The 19,920-nt window shown below is 40.6% G+C and overlaps 1 protein-coding gene across 1 annotated transcript; it reads right to left on the bottom strand.

Annotated features, from left to right (window-relative positions):
* Positions 1-2,792: 2,792 nt before the first annotated feature.
* Positions 2,793-11,505, bottom strand: LOC118658485 (germinal-center associated nuclear protein-like). The gene is given in 6 exon segments (XM_036314018.1): positions 2,793-3,032; positions 3,034-3,112; positions 3,114-5,647; positions 5,650-5,689; positions 5,691-5,780; positions 11,480-11,505. Coding segments are annotated over 6 exon segments (3,009 nt in total).
* Positions 11,506-19,920: the final 8,415 nt, after the last annotated feature.

Here is a 19,920-nt window from a genome sequence, read left to right as displayed (position 1 = left end):
TACTTTTAAGTACTTATCATAATTTTAAGTATATGGTTGTTTGTACAATGTAAAAATAAATTATGTATTTACTTGAAAAATATATAGACTATGAGCTAGATCCATGAGGATAAGGCCCAAACTGTCTTATTTCACACGAGTAAATGAATACTGCTGGAAGCCGATCCACCCTTGCTGCTTGACACAGTCACTGCAGGGAAGAAACATCTGCACAGCTTATGTTTCAAGGGACCTGGCGTGTATGGCATACTGTTCTTAATATGTTTGCTCCCCCTCTTAATGCTATGTGTTTTAAACAGGACCACCTCCCCAAGAAAGGTTGTTTCCCCAGGTGAGGATTTTTATCAGTAAAACCCCTTAACTAAGTGCCAGGCGGGTAGTTAATCACTTTAACTACGAACAATCATGCTTAAACTACACAATCTTTACTTAGAATAACCTCCTTCAGTTAATTCCTTGTAGTTTAATAGAACAATAGAGTAACCTCGGAATGGAGATAAGAAACGCCCTAACTTTTGGAATAGAATGGATAGGATTAAGATCAAATAGTATAAATACAGATGTAAAAGGACAATAAAATGAGGAACCTGGCTACGATGATCACCTGAATGCTGCCTCTGTGTCATTCCTTCTTCGCCGACTCCGTCCACACCTTGGGGAACCCCTGAACCTGCTGGGGCTGTACCCCAACAGAATACAATTATTTTGATATAATCTACAATGAGAAACAGTTTGGGGTTCATCAGACCTATCTTCAATTTGGGCTCTGCTATTCAATAGTATATAGCATTTGAAAAATTATAGTAAATTTCTGTCTTTTAATTTCCTCACCTGTAAGTGGGGTAGCATTTATCTCTAAAATTTGTTGAGATAATTAAATAAGTTCAAGGGCTCCACATGTTCATCCTGATGCTTCGCATGAAGTAGATGCTCAAGAATGCCAGTACTTTTTCTTCTCATGATGACCAGAGAATATGTCCAAGTCCATGGCATCATAGCTACTGAGACCTTTAATGACTCACATCAAAATGGAGTGCTCTTCTTCTATACCAAGGAATAGTTCATAAAACTTATCAATTTTTATTAGCTTCATTATCTATTTTATTTCTATCAAATTATCAAATTATAGTATTTTTGTTTATTAGTTATTTTCTGACAGCATTTCAAATCTTGATACGTGTCTCCATATATGACTTCTGGGAGTAAATTGTTTCAAATTGATATGATATGTCTGGATGGCACTGCCGTGTGTCCTATTAGATTGGCTGACGGTAGATCACTCTGTGGAGGTTTTGCTCCACACAATTTGGTAATCATCTAGGAGGCTAGTTCAACCCTCAGGCTAGTAGACATGCTCTGTGCATTCTGTCTAGCTTAGTCTTGATTTTGGACAATTTTATGATCATATTTTGACTACCCACCACGGCTGCAGCATTGCACCAATCATCCTTTGCTGATATTGGAATTGCAGGAAAGGTACGGGCTTGGTATATCTGATAGTTTATTAGGTTACTTAAGTGAAAGTCAGAATAATGTAGATAGTGATCTTGAACACAGTTTAGACAAGCTCCTCTGAACCCTATTTTCAATTAGGCCACATCTTTGAGCCTGTATTCAAGCCCTCATTGCCGGGTTGTAGCAAGAATGCTGCTGTCTCCGTACATTTGGGCTGCTATAACAATGTACCATAAACTGGGTGGCTTTTAAACAACTGATATTTATTTCTTACAGTTTTAGAGGCTGGAAAGTATAAGATCAAGACACTGATAGATTCAGTGTCTGGTGAGAGCCCCTTTCCTGGTTCTCAGTTGGCTATTTTTGTGCTGTGTCCTTATATGTTGGAAGACAGAATTAGGAAGGGAAGATAATAGACAATTCTATAGAGACACCTCTTATAGTCAAATCCTCAAATTTCTCACTATAAGATCACACTTTGCTTTGCCCTAGCAGATTTGGCTCAGTGGATGGAGCATCAGCCCACAGACTGAAGGGTCCTGGGTTCGATTCAGTCAAGGATGCATACCTCAGTTGCAGGCTTGAATCCTCTGCCCCAGGTCGGGGCGTGTGAGGGAGGCAACCAATAGATGTGTCTCTCTCACATCAGTTTCTCTCTCTCAGTCTCTACTCCTCTCTAACACTATCTAAAAAAAAAAAAAAAGCAATGGAAAAATATCCTCAGGTGAGGATTAACAAAAAACAAACAAACAAACAAAAAACGTGCTTTGCTTTAAAGCAAGACCTAATATTAACCCGGCAACTTTCTTTTGTAAGAATTATTTTTTTTCACTTATATGTGGAACCTAATGAGCAAAATAAAGTGATGAGTGAAATAAAACTAGAGGTATGGACACATGGGACAGACAAACAAATCTCAGAAGGAAGGGGGGAGGGTGGGAAGAGATTAACCAAAGAATTTATATGCATATATGCATAGCCCATGCACACAGACCATAGGGAGGTGAAAGCTTTGGGCCAGGTGGGAACCTAGTGGAGGCAGGCAATGGGGAAGAAAGATGGAGGATGTTTGTAATACTCTCAACAATAAAGATTTTAAAATATATACCCTAAAAAAGAAAACGTTTATTCTGGATAAAAGAAAAAGAGTTATTTTTAACTCTTGAGTATTTTTTCTTTATAACACTATTATTATGTAAGAATAGTCACAATCTCAAACACTTTTATAGATATTTTGTTCCACACATTTAAAAAAATGATTTATTTATTGGTTTTAGAGAGAGAGGGAGAGAAAGAGAGAGAGAAACATTAATTTCTTGTTTCACTTATTTATGCATTTATGTCTCCACTGCACTCTTCCACTCCTGGGAGCAGGTTTCCCTCACACACCCCATCACCACCAGCTCTGCCAGCTCTGCAGCCAGGCCCTGACTCATCTGAGTTCACACCAGTTCTCTTTCTTGTTTCAACCTCTCCTCTTCAGCCTGCCGCCTCTCCTCCTCTCTTCACTCCCTTTCCTTAGTAATTTCTTCGGCTGCCATGTGCCTCAAAATGCCTGTGGTAGCAGCTGGTAGTGAACAACTCCTCCACAGCAGCATTGCAAACACCCCGAGCTGTGGCTGCGAAGGCCGCCCCAGCGGCACCAACCTCCTCACAGTTGAAGAACCTTCTGGATGAGCTCCACCACCTGCACCAGGTCTGCCTCAGAGTGCACAGGCTCAGGCTTTGCAGGACGGAGCTCCGGCTGCACAGGGGGTGGCATGGGGGGTTGGAAGAGGCCGGGTGTCGCACTCAGGGTGGCTGCTGGGTGGTGCGGCAGATAGGGCAGTGCGGGAGCCAAGCTGGGAAGAGGCTGCGGAAGGAGGGTAGGCGGGGACGCGTCCGCCTCAGTAACACAGTCCTCTCCTCTCCCCCCACCTGCTGCCTCCAAGCCAGGTCTCTGAGGGCCCAGGGACAGCTCCGCGGCCAGGCTCTCCCCGACGTACTTGTTCTGGGAGTTGAAGCTGCACACGGGGGTATGACGAGGGACAGGGGGCAATGGCCCCCCATTCACAATTTCCCCAACCGACACCATCAGCTTCCTGGTAATAAACACCGACTTCCTGGCCTTCAAGAACCCCTCTGGTTCCAAGAACGAGGACCGGTTCAGCTCGACACAGCCATCGGCAACAGGGAGACCATGGTAGTTGAGGAAGTCTGTGGCCTCTTCGCCATCTCTGAAGAGCAGCATGCGCACCACACGGTCCAGGGGAGAGAGGGTGGATCGTTTTTTGCTCACAGTATAGGCGATGTTGAGTGCCCGGAGAGCATCCTTGCGGATCTGATTAAAGTAGCAATGTAAAAGACAAGCGTTCAAATAAGAAGCTGACTGGACCAGCTTGAAAAATCTCACGAAATTATTACTGTTCAAGGCAGCAAAAGCCTGAACAGCAAATGTCACCTCAGCGGAGTTTCTCACAGCCGGATGGAACTGCTGTACTTCCCTCAGGATGGCCCCCTGGTTGAGATTGAGCAGCACATGGTAGCCCTGGAACTCAGCTTCACCGACACAGAAGACGCCCTTGTTCCTCAGGTCTTGGTACATCTCCTTCAGACTCTGAAGGCACTTGGTCACGTTCTCATTGTTGATCTTGGCATCAAAGGAGGACATGGGCTCCTCGCACATGAAGTGAGCACAGTGGATATGAAGCCGGGCACACTTCTCAATCAGGGACACCGTCACGGGATCACACAGGTGCTGCTGCGTGATGTCCTTCCGTATGGCCCGTGTGCGGTTCCACAGGAAGTCATACCAGTCCCGCAGGTTGCCCTCCTTCCGGTCCATCATCTGGGTCACCAGGTAATCCATGGTGCTGCTGAGCACCGCTGAGGGCCGCAGCTCATGTGACAGGGGCTCCTCCTGGTCGGCTGAGGAGCGTCTGTACTCCTTGACAGCTGCCGCGTGGTCCACCTGGTCAGTTCCTGGGATCACTTCAAAGACACTCAGCTGTCTGCAGGTCTCCCGCATGTACCGCTCCTTCTCGGGACACATGTCAGGGCACGTCCCAACAACAGTCCTTGCTTTGTCCAGGTCGGTTCTTTTCACCCGAGCTTGCCTCATGATTCTGTCCCTCTGGTCAAGCAGGCGGTACTTTTCCTCCGACGTGTGGGCCACAGTGCCTATCAGCGCACTGAGGGAGGACACACACAGCCCAGGACTCTCAGAACCCTTGGAGCCCGAATCAAAAGAGTCTCCTTCAAACAGGTGGGCCTTCAGAAGGCCCGACTTCTTCACTGGAGAGCTTTTATTCATGAGGCTGCCGACTGCAGTCCTCCCCATGGGCTTGCCAAGAGGGGCGTGCTGAAAGGATGTGTCCTCGGTGCCCTGGCCGGCCTCCCCCTCCACTGGTTTCTTCTCCTGGAGGGAAAAAGGTTTCTTGTTGGGACTTATTTCCTTCTTGTGCCAAAAGATAGACGTTTCTTCAGGCAAACCTTTTTTCCCCTTCTTCCTGGCCAGGGCTGCAGAAGCATGATCAAAGAAATACACCACCGCGAGGTGTTTGTTGCGCCTGGTGTCAATGCGCCGCACTTGAGCAATTTTGCCAAAGTGATTCTCCAGGAAGTTCCTGTTGTTGAGAAAGTCGGGAATGTTCTTGCACTGGATCGCTGTGACTTCAGAGGCAGAGAAGCCCCCAAGACTGTCTGTGCTCTCACTTCTTTGATTCTGACGCCCAGGAGTTCCTCTTAGCTCACCTTCTTCCTCTTTCACACCTGGAAGCCAGGAAGCTGCCAGAACAGACCGACTCCCTCCTGGGATGGCCATGTGATCCTTTTTCCCAGACTGGGCACAGCCAGTTTCCTTTCTAGATTCCTTGTTGCCCAGACGACCGACTTCTTTATTGCTTTTGAAAACATCCGGTCTAGTCCGACCAAACAGAGCACCTCCCAGGGGCCCATTCAGGCGGACTGGCCGCTTATCGGGAGGATGATCACCCCTTGACAGAGGGTCCAAGTCTCCCACTGCGTCCTGGCCATATCTCCTTGGGGAGCGATCCTGATCCTTCTTCTTTTTCAGTCCTTTCATGATGCTGGAAAGTGGCTCCACTTGGGAAACAGTTTCTTTATATCCTTGTCTGGCACCTGTTTTGCTAACTGGGAGGGGTTCCCCCAATGATCCTGAAAAAGATGTGGAGAAGCTACTATTAAGACTTAAACAGTGAAGCTACTATTAAGACTTCCAAATAGTGATTTAGGGCTTTTTTTCCCCCTTCACATTTTGACTTGACAAAGCAAGGGTAAAGAGTGGCTCAGGCCACACCCTGGGCCCGGGGCGCCTCGCTGTCCCGCTCCGTTAGCAACGCGCACGAAACTGCGAGAGGGGAAGGGGCAACTTCCGCCTTCGCAGCGCTCAGGGTCCGCTCAGTACCTCCGCGCCTAGCTGAACTCTGGAACTGAAGGTTTTAAAGGAATAGCAAAGCGGACCTTTCTGAGTTTTTTCTCACCAATTGACACATTTGTTTTTAGGTTAATGTGTATGAAGATTCTTACATGCATACATTATGTGAAACATTTTAGGTGGTTTATGATTTCCATAATTAGAGAAATCTCTTTTATGACCTAAAAAACACCTACTGGCTATATGGTACTAAAATACAAAAATAATGAAATAACTTATTATACCAAATATCACTCTATTAAAGTGCTCCAATTCCAGGTATTTGAAATATTGATGTCATCTCAATTAACTAAGAAATAGACTTCTCTACTTAGAGAAGATACCAACAATTGCAGTGGTAAATTGAAAATATTTGTAATAAGATAAAGTAGGCATTTTTTGAGATATTTGCTCAAAAAAATAAAAACATATACACTCTAAATTCCATACTCACCGGAGTCTACTATGAGTGTTCCCACCTCGGTAAGTCCCGTCGATATCAGGGTCAGTAGGAATTCTCTTCACTCAACTGGCAGCTCCGACTTCAGTCGTCAGTCTACTCTGGAGAAGTGATGTGTCCTCTGCACAGATGTGCCTTTTAAATGACTTCCCTTAGGCCACATCCACTTGCTGAGATTGGCTAAAATCTACAAAAGGAAATAACCACCTTAAATGGATTATACAGATTATAGCCTGATAGGTCATTAGGATTACAACACATAGAAAAGCAATGATTAAAGAGGATTAAAGAGGCTTGAATCCCTGTTATGGCTAACAATGATCAGGGCAATAAGCAGGAAATAGCTACTCCTCTGCCATGTGCAAGTTCGAAATCATTGGACTAAGTCTTCTGATGGTGCTCATTTAGCATGGACCCTGGAGATGAGGTCATAGGTTCATTCCCTGTCAGGACACCACCCTGGGTTGTGGGCTCCATCCCTAGTGGGCAGAGTGCAAGTGGCACAAAACCAATGATTGCCTCTCATCATCGATGTTTCTATCTCCCTTTCCCTTCTTCTATGAAATCAATAAAAATTTATTAAAAAACAACAGAATTTCTGCTGTTACCACATATATTCAACACTGATGGATTCCTAGTCAATGCAATTAGACAGGTGAAAGAAGAAAGAAAGCTATCACAATTTATATTATTAGCTCAGCATAATTGCATAATTAGAAAATTTCCTGAAATCTATAATTAATGAAGTTAGGAAGAAATGAGATCAGTGAATTTCTTCTAAACAAACAAACAAAATTGGAAAGGAAATTTACAATGCATGTTATATGATCAGAAATTGAAATTCCTAAAAATAAATCTAATAAAAGTTATATAATTCTGTGTATATAAACTATAAAATGCTATTGAAAAAAAAACAAAGGAAAGAACTATGAGTCCTGTAAATGGAAATATCCCGTATTCATGGATTGAAAGACATAATATAGTAACTATGTCCAATGTCACTAAACAGACCAGTGCCATAAATATGATTCAATAACTTAAAAAATGTATGTGCATATACATGTGTATGTAATTGATAAGTTTGGTTTTAAGTGAGTCTGTGACTAGGACTCTTAAAATGTGTTTTAGTCAATAAAGGAGAGACAGACCTCACTAAAAATGAATTAGTATTGTAGGCATTATCACCTCAATTACTTTCATATCTACATAGCACACATATAACAGCTTCCATATTGTGGGGGAGAATATTTGTGTAAAAGAAGGGATAAACTGTCATAGTCACAGGGTATAAAGGTCTTAGACAGGGGTTCTCAACCTGTGGGTCCAGACCCCTTTGGGGGTCGAACGACCCTTTCACAGGGTAGTCTAAGACCATTGGAAAACACATATATAATTACATATTGTTTTGTGATTAATCACTATGCTTTAATTATGTTCAATTTGTAACAATGAAAATACATCCTGCATATCAGATATTTACATTACGATTCATAACAGTAGCAAAATTATAGTTATGAAGTAGCAATGAAAATAATTTTATGGTTGGGGGTCACCACAACATGACGAGCTGTATTAAAGGGTCGCAGCATCAGGAAGGTTGAGAACCACTGGTCTAAGAAGATATATCTCAACTTTTTTTTTTTCCTGCAAGTAGTGACCTTGAGTTTATGTAAGATACCATAAACCAGACAGCTGCAGTGGATTTACAATCTCAATAAATCACAATTTCATTCTTTACTCATCACCTACTACCTAAAACTATTGATAGGTTAAAAGGCCTTTGGGAGGTGATTAGCTTATGAGGCTGGAGCCCTTATGAATAGGATTAGTGCCCTTATGAAGGAAACTTCAGAAAGCTCCCTCACCTCTCCTAATTGGTAAAACTGAAGGAGAAAACAGCTGTGTATAAAACAGGAAATAGGACTTTCCCAGAAACTGGTTCAGCCAGAATACTGACCTTGACCTTTTCAGCTCCCAGAACTGTAAGAAACACATTGATGTTGTTTATAAACCACCCAGTCTACAGTCTTTTTGTAATAGAAGTACAAATAGGCTAAGACAATGTTCTTGCTAGCCATCCATATATCTTCTTTAGTGAAGTGCCTACTCAAGTCCTCTAAATTGTACAATGATCATTGGATTTTTGGTCTTATTTTGAATTGTAAGTGTTCTTTGGATACAAATCTTTTAAGAAATATATGTATTGAAAATATTTTTCTTTCTATTTGTGGGTTATCTTTTTGCTTTCTTAAAACATTTAGAAAGTGAACTAAAAACCTAGGAAGTGTGGGGATGATGGGGGGGGCAGGGGAATAGATTTCAGATTGTCTATCCAGGCATGCCCACCTCCACACACAGAAACATATGCATCTACACGCAGTAGCTCTCCTGTGTCTGAGATTCCATAGTCTTGTCCTGGTTGCTGCAGAATTGAGGAGCCAGGTAGGAAGCAACCTGTCAGGGTCTTGCCTTGCTGTAACCTGATTTGTGTTCCAGAATTTCAGCATTGTCAACCGCCACTCATCTCATCTATACCAAGTGTTCTGCCACCCCCACTTGAGCATGGCCAGACCACCTGGAGGTTACTGAAAGGATGTTATGGGGGCTGGGACTATCTGTGCCTGGAGAGTTATGATGGTTGTTGGTGGTATTTGCTTATGGTATGTAAATAATATTCCAGTTTAAAAAGGTTAATCTGTCATTCTATTATTAGTTAGTTCTTGTGGATTACAGTTATCTTTTTTTTCTTGATATCTAATGAGACTGATAATAATTCAAGTTGCTGTTTTTGTTTTGTTCTTTTTAATCCTCATCTGAGGATATTTTTGCATTTTTTTTAGAGAGTCACAAGGATATTTTTTCATTGATTTTTAGAGAGAATGGAAAAGAAAGAAAAAGACAGAGAGAAAGATCTATGTGAGAGAACACATCAATTGGTTGCCTCCTGCATGGGCCCCAACCAGGGCCCTGGCCTGGGAGGAGCTAGCATCCCAGGTAAGTGCCCTTGACCTGAATCACATCCCAGACTAACTCAGTCTGAAATCGAATGCTCTATCCATTGAGCCAAACCACCTAAGGTGTTTGGTTTCCTTTTTGAAAAATATTTTATTATATGTTCAAATCCTTCTACTGGTAAATATTGAGTATATCAAGGTGAAGTTAGTCCCTGGATCCCAGAGGAGCCATGGAAGGAAACGTGTGTCTTTGAAATCTAGCTCAGGGGCAATGAGCCCGTGGTCCAGGGTAGGTCACTGCCAAGCTTAAGAAGATAGGTACTGTCCCTGGTTCCAGCATCTAGCAAGTGGGGTCCAGAAATCCAGCTCAAGGCCTAGATGGGGAGCAGGTCCCTCTAGTGTCCTTGGAGCAAACCAGAGAAATCCCCATTTCCCTGAGGCTGTCCTGCAGGGGAGTTACCTGTAGGTGTGGCCAGAGGAACAGAGAACCCAGCTCTTGCAGGGGCAACACCTCAGACACTAGTTCCTGGGACTTGTAAGAGGAAACAGCTCCCATTGCCCAAGGACTGGCTCTCAAGAGGGGCTGAGGAAAGCCCTTAGGCTCCACTAGCCCTGGAAAGTGTCAGGAGCAGCCATGGCTCAGGGACCAGGAGGGAGTAAAATGAGAGGCTTACAAAGTGCCAGGTGTAGAAGGGACTGGAGATGCCAAGGATTCCTGAGGCTCCTCAAGAGACTGCACTCATTATAATGCCAAAGGGAAAGGCTAAGAGAAAATATTTTTATTCCCAACTATACAGTGTTTTATGTCCTGTAGCTCTACAGTAATATATCCAGTCCTTTCTCTACAGTTTTCATGATGAATCTTCCATATTCGTTTCTTCCAGGTCAACTTGAAGAATCAGTTTGTTTAGTTCTCTAAATGTTTACTCTTAGAGGACTTCTGTTTAGACATGACTCCCAGAAATCCTACTCATATGAAGGTAAAGCAGAGGAAAACCCTGTAAACACGCTGGGTGGTGTGACTGGAGAGGAGTCAGTAGGAGACTGGGAGATTTAGAGAATTAATAGGAGACTGTTGCAAAGGCAAAGTAGATGAGGGAGCATTAACTAGCTGGCCTAGCAAAGGGAGATATGGTGGCACAGCCTTATTGCCTGAAGGGCAACTGTAGGATGCAAACACTTCCCATGAGGTGAGTGGGGTCGGGGCAGAAAGCTCAGAAGTACCAGGGAGCACAGTGAGTGGAGGTGTGGGCTGCAAAGGGGCTCAGGGATCCTTCTCTGTTCCATCCCTGGAGATACCTCAGCCAATGGGAAACACTGATAGGACAAACCCAGTAAAGATGGTGAGGAAGCCTTGGGAGGCTGATGGTGATGATGGCCTGATGTGCACAGGAAAGAGCAGCTCAGAGCAGAAGAGAGGCAGGCACCAGTGCCTGCAGAGGCCTCTGAGCAGAGCTCAGTTTCCCCCCCACAGGGCCCTGAGAGTAGGTTAGCCCCCTGAGCTCCCACATCACAGAAAACCTGCAGCTGCCAGGACACCAGGGCATGAGTGGGAGAAATGCCCAGGAGGCCGCTGAGGCTGACTGAGGTGAAGAGCAGGAAACAGCGGGTGCCTGGAGAGTTCTCTCCTCCCCAGGCACTCTTCTTGGAGCATGCCAGTCACAAATGAGGAAAGCACTCCTCAGAAACAGGAGAGCTCAGGAAAGCCCTACTCCCAGCAAGCAGAGCCCTTGCTGGAAGCCGATCCACCCTTGCTGCTTGACACAGTCGCTGCAGGGAAGAAACATCTGCACAGCTTATGTTTCAAGGGACCTGGCGTGTATGGCATACTGTTCTTAATATGTTTGCTCCCCCTCTTAACGCTATGTGTTTTAAACAGGACCACCTCCCCGAGAAAGGTTGTTTCCCCAGGTGAGGATTTTTATCAGTAAAACCCCTTAACTAAGTGCCAGGCGGGTAGTTAATCACTTTAACTATGAACAATCACGCTTAAACTACACAATCTTTACTTAAAATAATCTCGTTCAGTTACTTCCTTGTAGCTTAATAGAACAATAGAGTAACCTTGGAATGGAGATAGGAAACGCCCTAACCTTTGGAATAGAATGGATAGGATTAAGATCAAATAGTATAAATATAGATGTAAAAGGACAATAAGGAGAGGAACCTGGCTAAGCGGGACCTCGCCATGATCACCTGAACTCGACCTCCGTGTCCTTCATTCTTCGTCAACTCCGTCCACACCTATGGGGAACCCCTGGACCTGTTGGGGCTGGACCCCAACAAGCCCTGGAGAGAGGTCACAAAGGGGTAAGGCAAGCCCAGGATACGTGTGCCTGTCACTGCCACGATGGTTTTCTTTTGTAATCTTTATACAATATATAATTGAAAGTATTAAGTATGCCCCTTTTTATTCCCCATTGCACCCCTCCAGCCTGCCCCCACCTCCTGTCCCAGGCCTTCATCACCCTGTTGTCTGTGTCAATGGGTTATGCATATATGCCTACTAGTTCTTTGAATGATCATCACCCACTCACGACCCTCCTCTGTCTTCCCTCCAAGATTCCACACACTTTTTCATGCGTCTATGTCTCTGGATCCACTCTATTCATCACTTTATTTTGATAAATTAGATTCCATATATGAGTGAGATTATGTGATACTTATCTTTCCCGAATGGCTTATTTTCCTTAGTGTAATATTCTCCAGTACCCTCCATGCTGTCTCAAAGGGTAAGAGATCCTTCTTTTTTTTTTTAATGCTGCCTAGCATTCCATGGTTTAATTGTACCACATCTTTCTTATCCACTCATCTACTGATGGGCACTTGGGCTGTTTCCAGATTTTAGCTATTGTAAATTGTGCTGCTCTGAACATAGGGGTGAATAGATATTTTCTGGTTTCTGGTTTCTTGGGATATATTCCTTGAAGTCAGATCACTGGGTCAAATGGCAGTTCCAGATTTAATTGCAATGTGCAAGAAGACAGGTAAACCAGTGCATTTCCTCACAGCTTCATTACTGAGTCTGAAGTGGGTATCAGTACAGTCAGGAAGGAGAAGATGGAACCCTCATCCCTTTGCTGTGCTCTCCTCCAGCATTCTAAGTGCTCTGAGGGCACCACTTCCCGTGTTCCTCAACAGCCTCTTCCACGGAGTCCTGTCTGAGAGCTAGGGCAGTGCAAACAGCAGGCTCCTGTCGTCTTCACAGAAGATCTGCTTTGTCTCCTCGTGCGGCCCACACCCATTGTCCTCAGGGCTCAGGAATTGCCGAAGACTGGCTTTTCTGGCCATGGACACCAGATTTCTCAGGATAATATTTTCTCTTAGCCAGGTTCCTCTCCTTATTGTCCTTTTACATAAGATTTTCTGCTCTGATGGTTTCCTGCACACAGGATAGCAAGTAGGGCTTTCTGCTTTCTCCCAGGATACCTAGAGACACGAACAACAGCAGCTGTGCCCACAGCCCATGGTGACTGGGTCTATACAGTAATTCAGGCAGATGGCACAGGTGAGCTCTTTAGGGACGTTTTGTGGGAGGTCTGAGTCCATTTTTCTAAGGAGCAGATCCAGGGCTTTCTGTAGCAGGAAAAATAGGAAGACGACAGCTCAGGGACCAAGCCTTTATGTGTGGTGGCAGTCTCTTCCAGAAGTCTCCCCAGCCAGGTGAGTTCCCAAGACACTCTGTTCTGGAGAAGGTTCTAGGCCAATTGTTAGTAACACTGATATAAGTAAGCGAGCTTTGGAACTATGAGACAAATATTGACTCCCATATATTATTTCTTAGTTATATAAATAAAAATCTCAGTAAATTAAAAAGTAGTATCTATGAATTGAGCTTCTAGTCGATACGAGAAACTTTCATGCTTAGCTCTGAAACATTTGCATTGGCAGGACAGTATTCTGGGAATTTGAGTTTGAATGTATTAAAGGATAATTTGATTTTTGAGGCTTTCCACCAATCTGAAGATTATCCTAGCAAACACAGTTCTATTAGAGTGAAATACAAAGCAACAGATGTTGACATTTAACCAATGTAGCATTTTCATTAATTTAGCATTTAACTTATTCATTTATCAGAAACAGTTCCCTTTAATTCTTTTGTCATTTCTAACAAATTAGAATTTACATTCATGGAAAAATGACACCTCAGAGTGTGGTATCAGCATTTTCTGTTTTGAAAATGTGCTCTCTAAGCACATCTTCTTTTATTTCATGATGTTTGTTTGTTGCACAGAATTAACTTCATGACAAAAATGCCCAATCTAATGTTTATGTTTGAAGTACCTAAAACTCAAAAGACAATGATTTTTTTTGTTTTAAAGTTTATTAAAATTTTTTTTCCCAATTACCACTGAATTGCAATGATTCCTGATTATCAACTACAAACTAAATTGAACCATGAAAATAATTAACACTATTTCCACTGGGTTAGTGTTATATAATTATTAACGAATTATGGCAAATATCATCTCTTTTGAAACACTACTGTGCTTTTCTAGAAGTGACACAGATCTTTGTAAGGAAGAACTAAGCCTCCAAATGTGAAGCAGTCTATATTTAAACTATCTGTAACAGAAAAAAATATTTGGAAACAAGTAAGAATTTGAGTCACACTGTTAGTGAAATTTTTGCTTGTCTAACAGCAAAGCTGTGCCGATTAGAGTAGCCTAATTATTTTAGAAACATTGAAAATAAATTTAAAGATGTCACTAATTGAGGAAACAAAAGATACTTATTTCAGCACACCAAAATTCAATATACTTTCATGTGGTTTAAAAAAATGAAAATCCACTTGGTTGTATTCAAACTACTCTTTTGTTTAAGGAACTGTGCATTCATAGCTTGTTTCTTCATAATACATTTTTTTTAAAAAACTTACTTGTTTAAACAAGATTTGTTTTATTTAATAAAACACCAATTTTTTTAAATATATTTTACTGATTTTTTACGGAGAGGAAGGGAGAGGGATAGAGACTTAGAAACATCGATGAGAGAGAAACATCAATCAGCTGCCTCCTGCACACCCCCCACGGGGGATGTGCCCACAGCCAAGGTACATGCCCTTGACCGGAATCAAACCTGGGACCCTTCAGTCCGCAGGCCAGCGCTCTATCCACTGAGCCAAACCGGTTAGGGCAAAACACCAATTTTTAATGTAAAAGTTTTAAATGTCTGTTATAAAAGCAGAGTCAATCATATTTTAATTGTAAATGAAGATGCAGCCAAATATAGGATAATATTTACTCTTATATAACCTGAAATATTGTAGTAAATTACAAATAAAATTTTATTGCATATAAAATATCAGTACTTTTTATGCTGTGCAAATAATGCCTAGTATTTTTAACACTATAAAAAATCTTTATAGTGTTAAAACAAGCAAACAACCCACTCAAAATTAGTTAGGAAGAATTTTTGTTTATTTTCTTACTAAAGGTATTTGGGTGACATTGGTTAATAGGATCATATAGGTTTCAGGTGTGGGTTTCCATGATACAGGATCTGCATATTGCACTGTGGGCTCATCACCCAAAGTCAAACCATCTTCAATCACTCTATATTAGGCCCTCTCCATAATCGCCCCCTCCCATTATCTCACTCCCTTCCCTCGTAACCACCACACTGCTGTCTGTCCATGAGTTTCAGTTTTATATTCCACATATGAGTGAAATCATATGGTTCTTAGCTTTTTCTGACTGGCTTATTTCACTTAGCATACTATTCTCAAGGTCTGTCTATGTTGTCGAAGATGGCATTATTTCATCCTTTTTTATGGCTAAATAGTGTCCCATTGTATATATGTACCACATTTTCTTTATCCAATCATCTATCAAAGGACACTTTTTGATTGTCTCCATGTCTTGACCACCATTAATAATGCTACAATGAGCATAGGGGTGCATATATCTTTGCGAATACATGTTTTCAAGTTTTTTTGGGTATATACCCAGGAAAGGGATTCCTGGGTCATATGATAACTTGATTCTTAATATTCTGAGGAACTGTGCAGATGGTTTTCTATAGTGGCTGTACCAGTCTACAGTCCCACCAGCAGTGTATGAGGGTTTCTTTTTTTTTTTTTTCACAACCTCTTCAACACTTGTTATTGCTTGTCTTGTTGACAATGGCCACTCAAACAATGTGAGGTAGTATCTCATTGTAGTTTTAATTTCCCTAATTGCCAGTGAGGTTGAATATCTTTTCATATATCTATTGGCTGTTTATATGCCTTCTTGGGAGAGGTGTTTTTTCAGTTCCTCTGCCTACATTTTGATTGGTTTTTTTGCTTGTTTGGTATTGAGTTTTATGAGTTCTTTATATATTTTGGAAATTAAACCTTTTTTGGAGCTACTGTTTACCAATCTCATCTCTCATCTGGTTGGCTGCCTCTTGTTTTGTTGTCAGTTTCTTTTGCTAAAAATTTTAAGTTTTTTAGTTTGATATAATCCCATCATTTATTTTTGTCTTTACTTCCCTTGTCTTTGGGGTTAATTCATAAAATGTTCTCTAAGAACAAGTCCATAAGCTTGGCACCTATATTTTCTTCTTATTGTTTTAAGTCTTATAATTTGGGTCTTTGATCCATTTTGAATTAACTTTTGTACATAGGGAAAAACCATAAGCCAGTTTCATTCATTTGTATGTGGCTTTCCAGTTTTCCCAGCACCATTTATTGAAGAGACTATCTTTACTCCACAGTGTGTTTCTAGCTCCTTTGTCAAAAATTACCTGTCCATATACATCTGGTTTTATAGCTGGGCTCTCTATTCTGTTCCATTGATCTGTGTGTCTCTCTGCCAATACCATGCTGTTTTGATTATCATAGCTCTGTAGTTTAATTTGGAGCCAAGTAGTGGGATACCTCCAGCTTTGTTCTTTTTTCTCAAGGTCTTTTGTGGTTCCATACAAATCTGATGATTTCTTGTTCTATTCCTTTTTAAAAAATGGCATTGGGATTTTGATGGGGATTGCATTAAATCTGTATATTGCTTTGGGTAATATGGCCATTTTAACTATGTTGATCCTTCCAATCCATGAACACAGGATATTTTTTCCAATTTGCTGTGTCTTTTTCAATCTCTTTTAGTAATTCTTTGTAATTTTCAGTATATAGGTCTTTCATGTTCTTTGTTAAGTTTATTCCTAGGTATTTTATTCTTTTGGTTGAAATTGCAAAAATATTTTTTTTTTCATTTATTTTTCTGAAGTTTTTTTTTATTAGTATATGGGAAGGAAATGGATTTTTGCACATTGATTTTGTATCCTGAAACTTGGCTGTATTTGTTTATTGTTTCTAATAGTGTTTGGTGGAGTCTTTAGGGTTTTCTATGTACAAAATAATGTCATCTGCAAAAAGTGACACTTTTACTTCTTCCTTCCCAATTTGAATGCCTTTTATTTCTTTATCTTGTCTTATTGCTCTGTCTAGGACCTCCAGAACTATGTTGAATAAGAGTGGTGTGAGAGTGGGCATACTTGTCTTGTTCTTGATCATAGAGGAAAAGCTTTCAGTTTTTCACCACTGAGTCTGATGGTGGCTGAGGGTTTGTCATAGATGGCCTTTATTACATTAAGGTATTTTTCTTTTTACTTATTTTATTGAGTATCTGAATCATAAATGCTTTTTCTGCATCTATGGATAAGATCATATTATTTTTATCATTTCTTTTATTTATGTGGTATATTACATTGATCGATTTTTTATGCTGGACCATCCTCAAGCCCCTGGAATGAACCCCATTTAACCGTTATGTATTATTTTATTAATGTATCATTGTATTCAATTTGCTAGTATTTTGTTTAGGATTTTTGATCTGTATTCATCAGAGATATTTGTCTGTAGTTTTCCTGAGTTGAAAAGGCATGGATGAGAGTGTAAGAAAGCTGAGACTATGGAGTTAACCAGATATTGTACCAGAGAAGAAAGAAGCTACTCAGTGAAAGAGAACAAAAAATCTCCACAGGAAAGGATACTAATCTTTGCAAATTTAGAGTGAAAATTCACAAGGTTGAGTAAAGACCAAATATGGGGCTGTCAATTGGATAATTCATAGAATTCACTCAATGTGGGGAATACTTTTGAGATCTGAGAAATGAGAATGCATATGATAGAGACTTCATATGGTTTTCCCTTGTTAGGAGGGCTAGGATACCAGTAGACTAGATTCTTCTCTTTATCCATTCTAACAAATCTTAAAAGGAGACTCAAATTGGAAGCTAATTTCCAAGTAACCTGTCTGTGAGAACAAATTTCATCACTAATGTAGGCAGAACATCAAATTGCTCAAGATTATAATACCCCAAATGTTCAATATCTAATCAATTATTTCTAGGCAATCAGAGCAAGAAAAGTGACCATATCAGGTTAATATTAAAATTGTGCAATAGAGCCCTAGCTGGTTTGGCTCAGTGGATAGAGCATTGGCCTGTAGACTAAAGGGTCCCAGGTTCCATTCTGGCCAAGAGCACATGACCAGGTTGAGGGCTCAAGGCAGGAGGCAGCTGATCAATGATTCTCTCTCATCACTGATGTTTCTATCTGTCTCTCCCTCTTCTCTTCCTCTCTGAAATCAATAAATTAAAAAATAATAACAAAATTAGGCAATAGAAATAAATTCAGCACTGACCAAGATGATGGGATTAGCTGACAAGGAATTAGCTCTCTAAATGTATTCATAGGTATAATAAAAACATGAACATTATGGAAAAAAAAAGGAGCAAATGAAATTTTAATAGCTGAAAATATACTACTGACATGCAATTTACTAAGTTGGTTTAATAATGGATTAGTTATCAATAAATGAACTTGAAAAGGAAATAGAAATTACCCCAATTGAATCATGTGGAGAAAAAAAAAATTAAAGCCAACAATAAATAACAATATCAAGCAATCTTATATATGCGCTAGAGGCCCCATGCATGAAAATTCATGCAAAAGTAGGCCTTCCTTCCCCTGGCTTCCACATCAGCTTCCCTCTGGCTGCCAGCAGGAACCTGGGACCTTAGCTTTGCTCAGACCCCGGGACCTTAGCTTTGCTCAGACCCCGGCTTTGTCCAGAAGGACATCTGGTCTAATTAGCATATTACCCTTTTATTATTATAGATAATTATTGTTTCAAACACAGAGGGAAAAGAGAGGGCTGCAGGAAAATTTTGAAGGAAGAATGGTGTGTTTTCTTAATTTGATGAAAACTATAAAACCAAAGCAGGAAGAAGCTTAATAGAATCTAAGCAGGACCAACAAAAAGAGAACTACCCCAAAGCACATTGTAATTATATTGATGAAAGTCCATAGTAAAGAGAAAAATCTTAAAGGTAGCCATAGAAAAAGACACATTACATGATGGGACAACAAGAAAACAATAACCAAACATTTCTAAATGGAAACAATGCAAGCAAGAAGACAAATGTCTGATAGTATATAATGCTGGCAGGGAAAACACACACAAGACACAACAAAAACTATGAAGTTAAAATTACATATCCGTCAGAAACATTACTGAAAACTTTTACTACAGCAGGCCTGCATCATAAAAAGTTTTAGAGAAAAATTTTCTGGCAGGCAGTTTGAGTAGTTTTATGTAAGTTAAAGAATAGATTTATAATTAAAAATTACCCAACAAAGGAATCTAGGTTCAGATATCTTCAATGGAAAATTCAAAGAAATATACAGAAAAATTAACACTAATACTACTACAATGTCATTTATAAAAACAGAAGAAAGGGAACAACTCACAATTCACATGTAAGGTCTAGATTTCACTGAATATAAAGTTACACAATATATTACAAGAAAAGAATACTGCAGACTAATGCCCTCATGAACATAGATGAAGAGAAATGCTCAATAAAATGTTGGCAAATTGAATCCAACAATATAGTTAAAAGATAATACATTATGAAAAATTTGATTTTATTCCAGAAATGTTGGGCTGCAACATTAAAAAATTGAACAGCACATTAACAAATGACAAAAACCACATGACCATCCTAATAGTTGTAGAAATCACAATTAAGTTCAGTACTCACTCTCAATTAAGGAATTGAATGCTACTTCTTCAACCTGATAAAAGGCATTTAATAAAAACCCAGTGTTCTTTCATTTAATGGTGAAAGACTAAAATGTCTTTCCTAAAGTTAGAAACCAGCAGTGGTATCTTCTTTCTTCACTGCATTTTGATTTTTTTTTTTCAATCCTCACCCAAGAATATTCTTTCCATTGAATCCTAGAGAGAATAGAAGAGAGGGAGGAGAGGGAGAGAGAGGAAGATAAATTGGTTGCCTCCTACACACACCCTGACTGCAGTCAGAGATCTAATCTGCAACAGAGGCATGTGCCTCTGACTGAGAATTGAACCTGAGACCCTTTGGTCTGCAGGCCGATGTTTTAACCACTGAATAAAACCAGCCAGGGCTGCAGTTTGATTTTTTTAGAGGCTCTGGCTAGAATAATAAAGCAAGGAAGAAAAAAAAATGGAGTACACATTGGAAAGGAAAATATGTGATTTATTCCCACATGTGATAGATTCTCTATGATGATTCAATGAACACAAATTAAGATGCTTGACATTTTTTAAATTTATTTTTTCTTTTTCTCTAAAATGGTTGACATTTTTATTCTTCAAAGAAATATAAAG

The sequence above is a fragment of the Myotis myotis genome, unplaced genomic scaffold (assembly GCF_014108235.1).
Source record: "Myotis myotis isolate mMyoMyo1 unplaced genomic scaffold, mMyoMyo1.p scaffold_m19_p_6, whole genome shotgun sequence".
Lineage (NCBI taxonomy): Eukaryota > Metazoa > Chordata > Mammalia > Chiroptera > Vespertilionidae > Myotis > Myotis myotis.
This window is presented reverse-complemented; position numbering and strand designations above follow the sequence as displayed.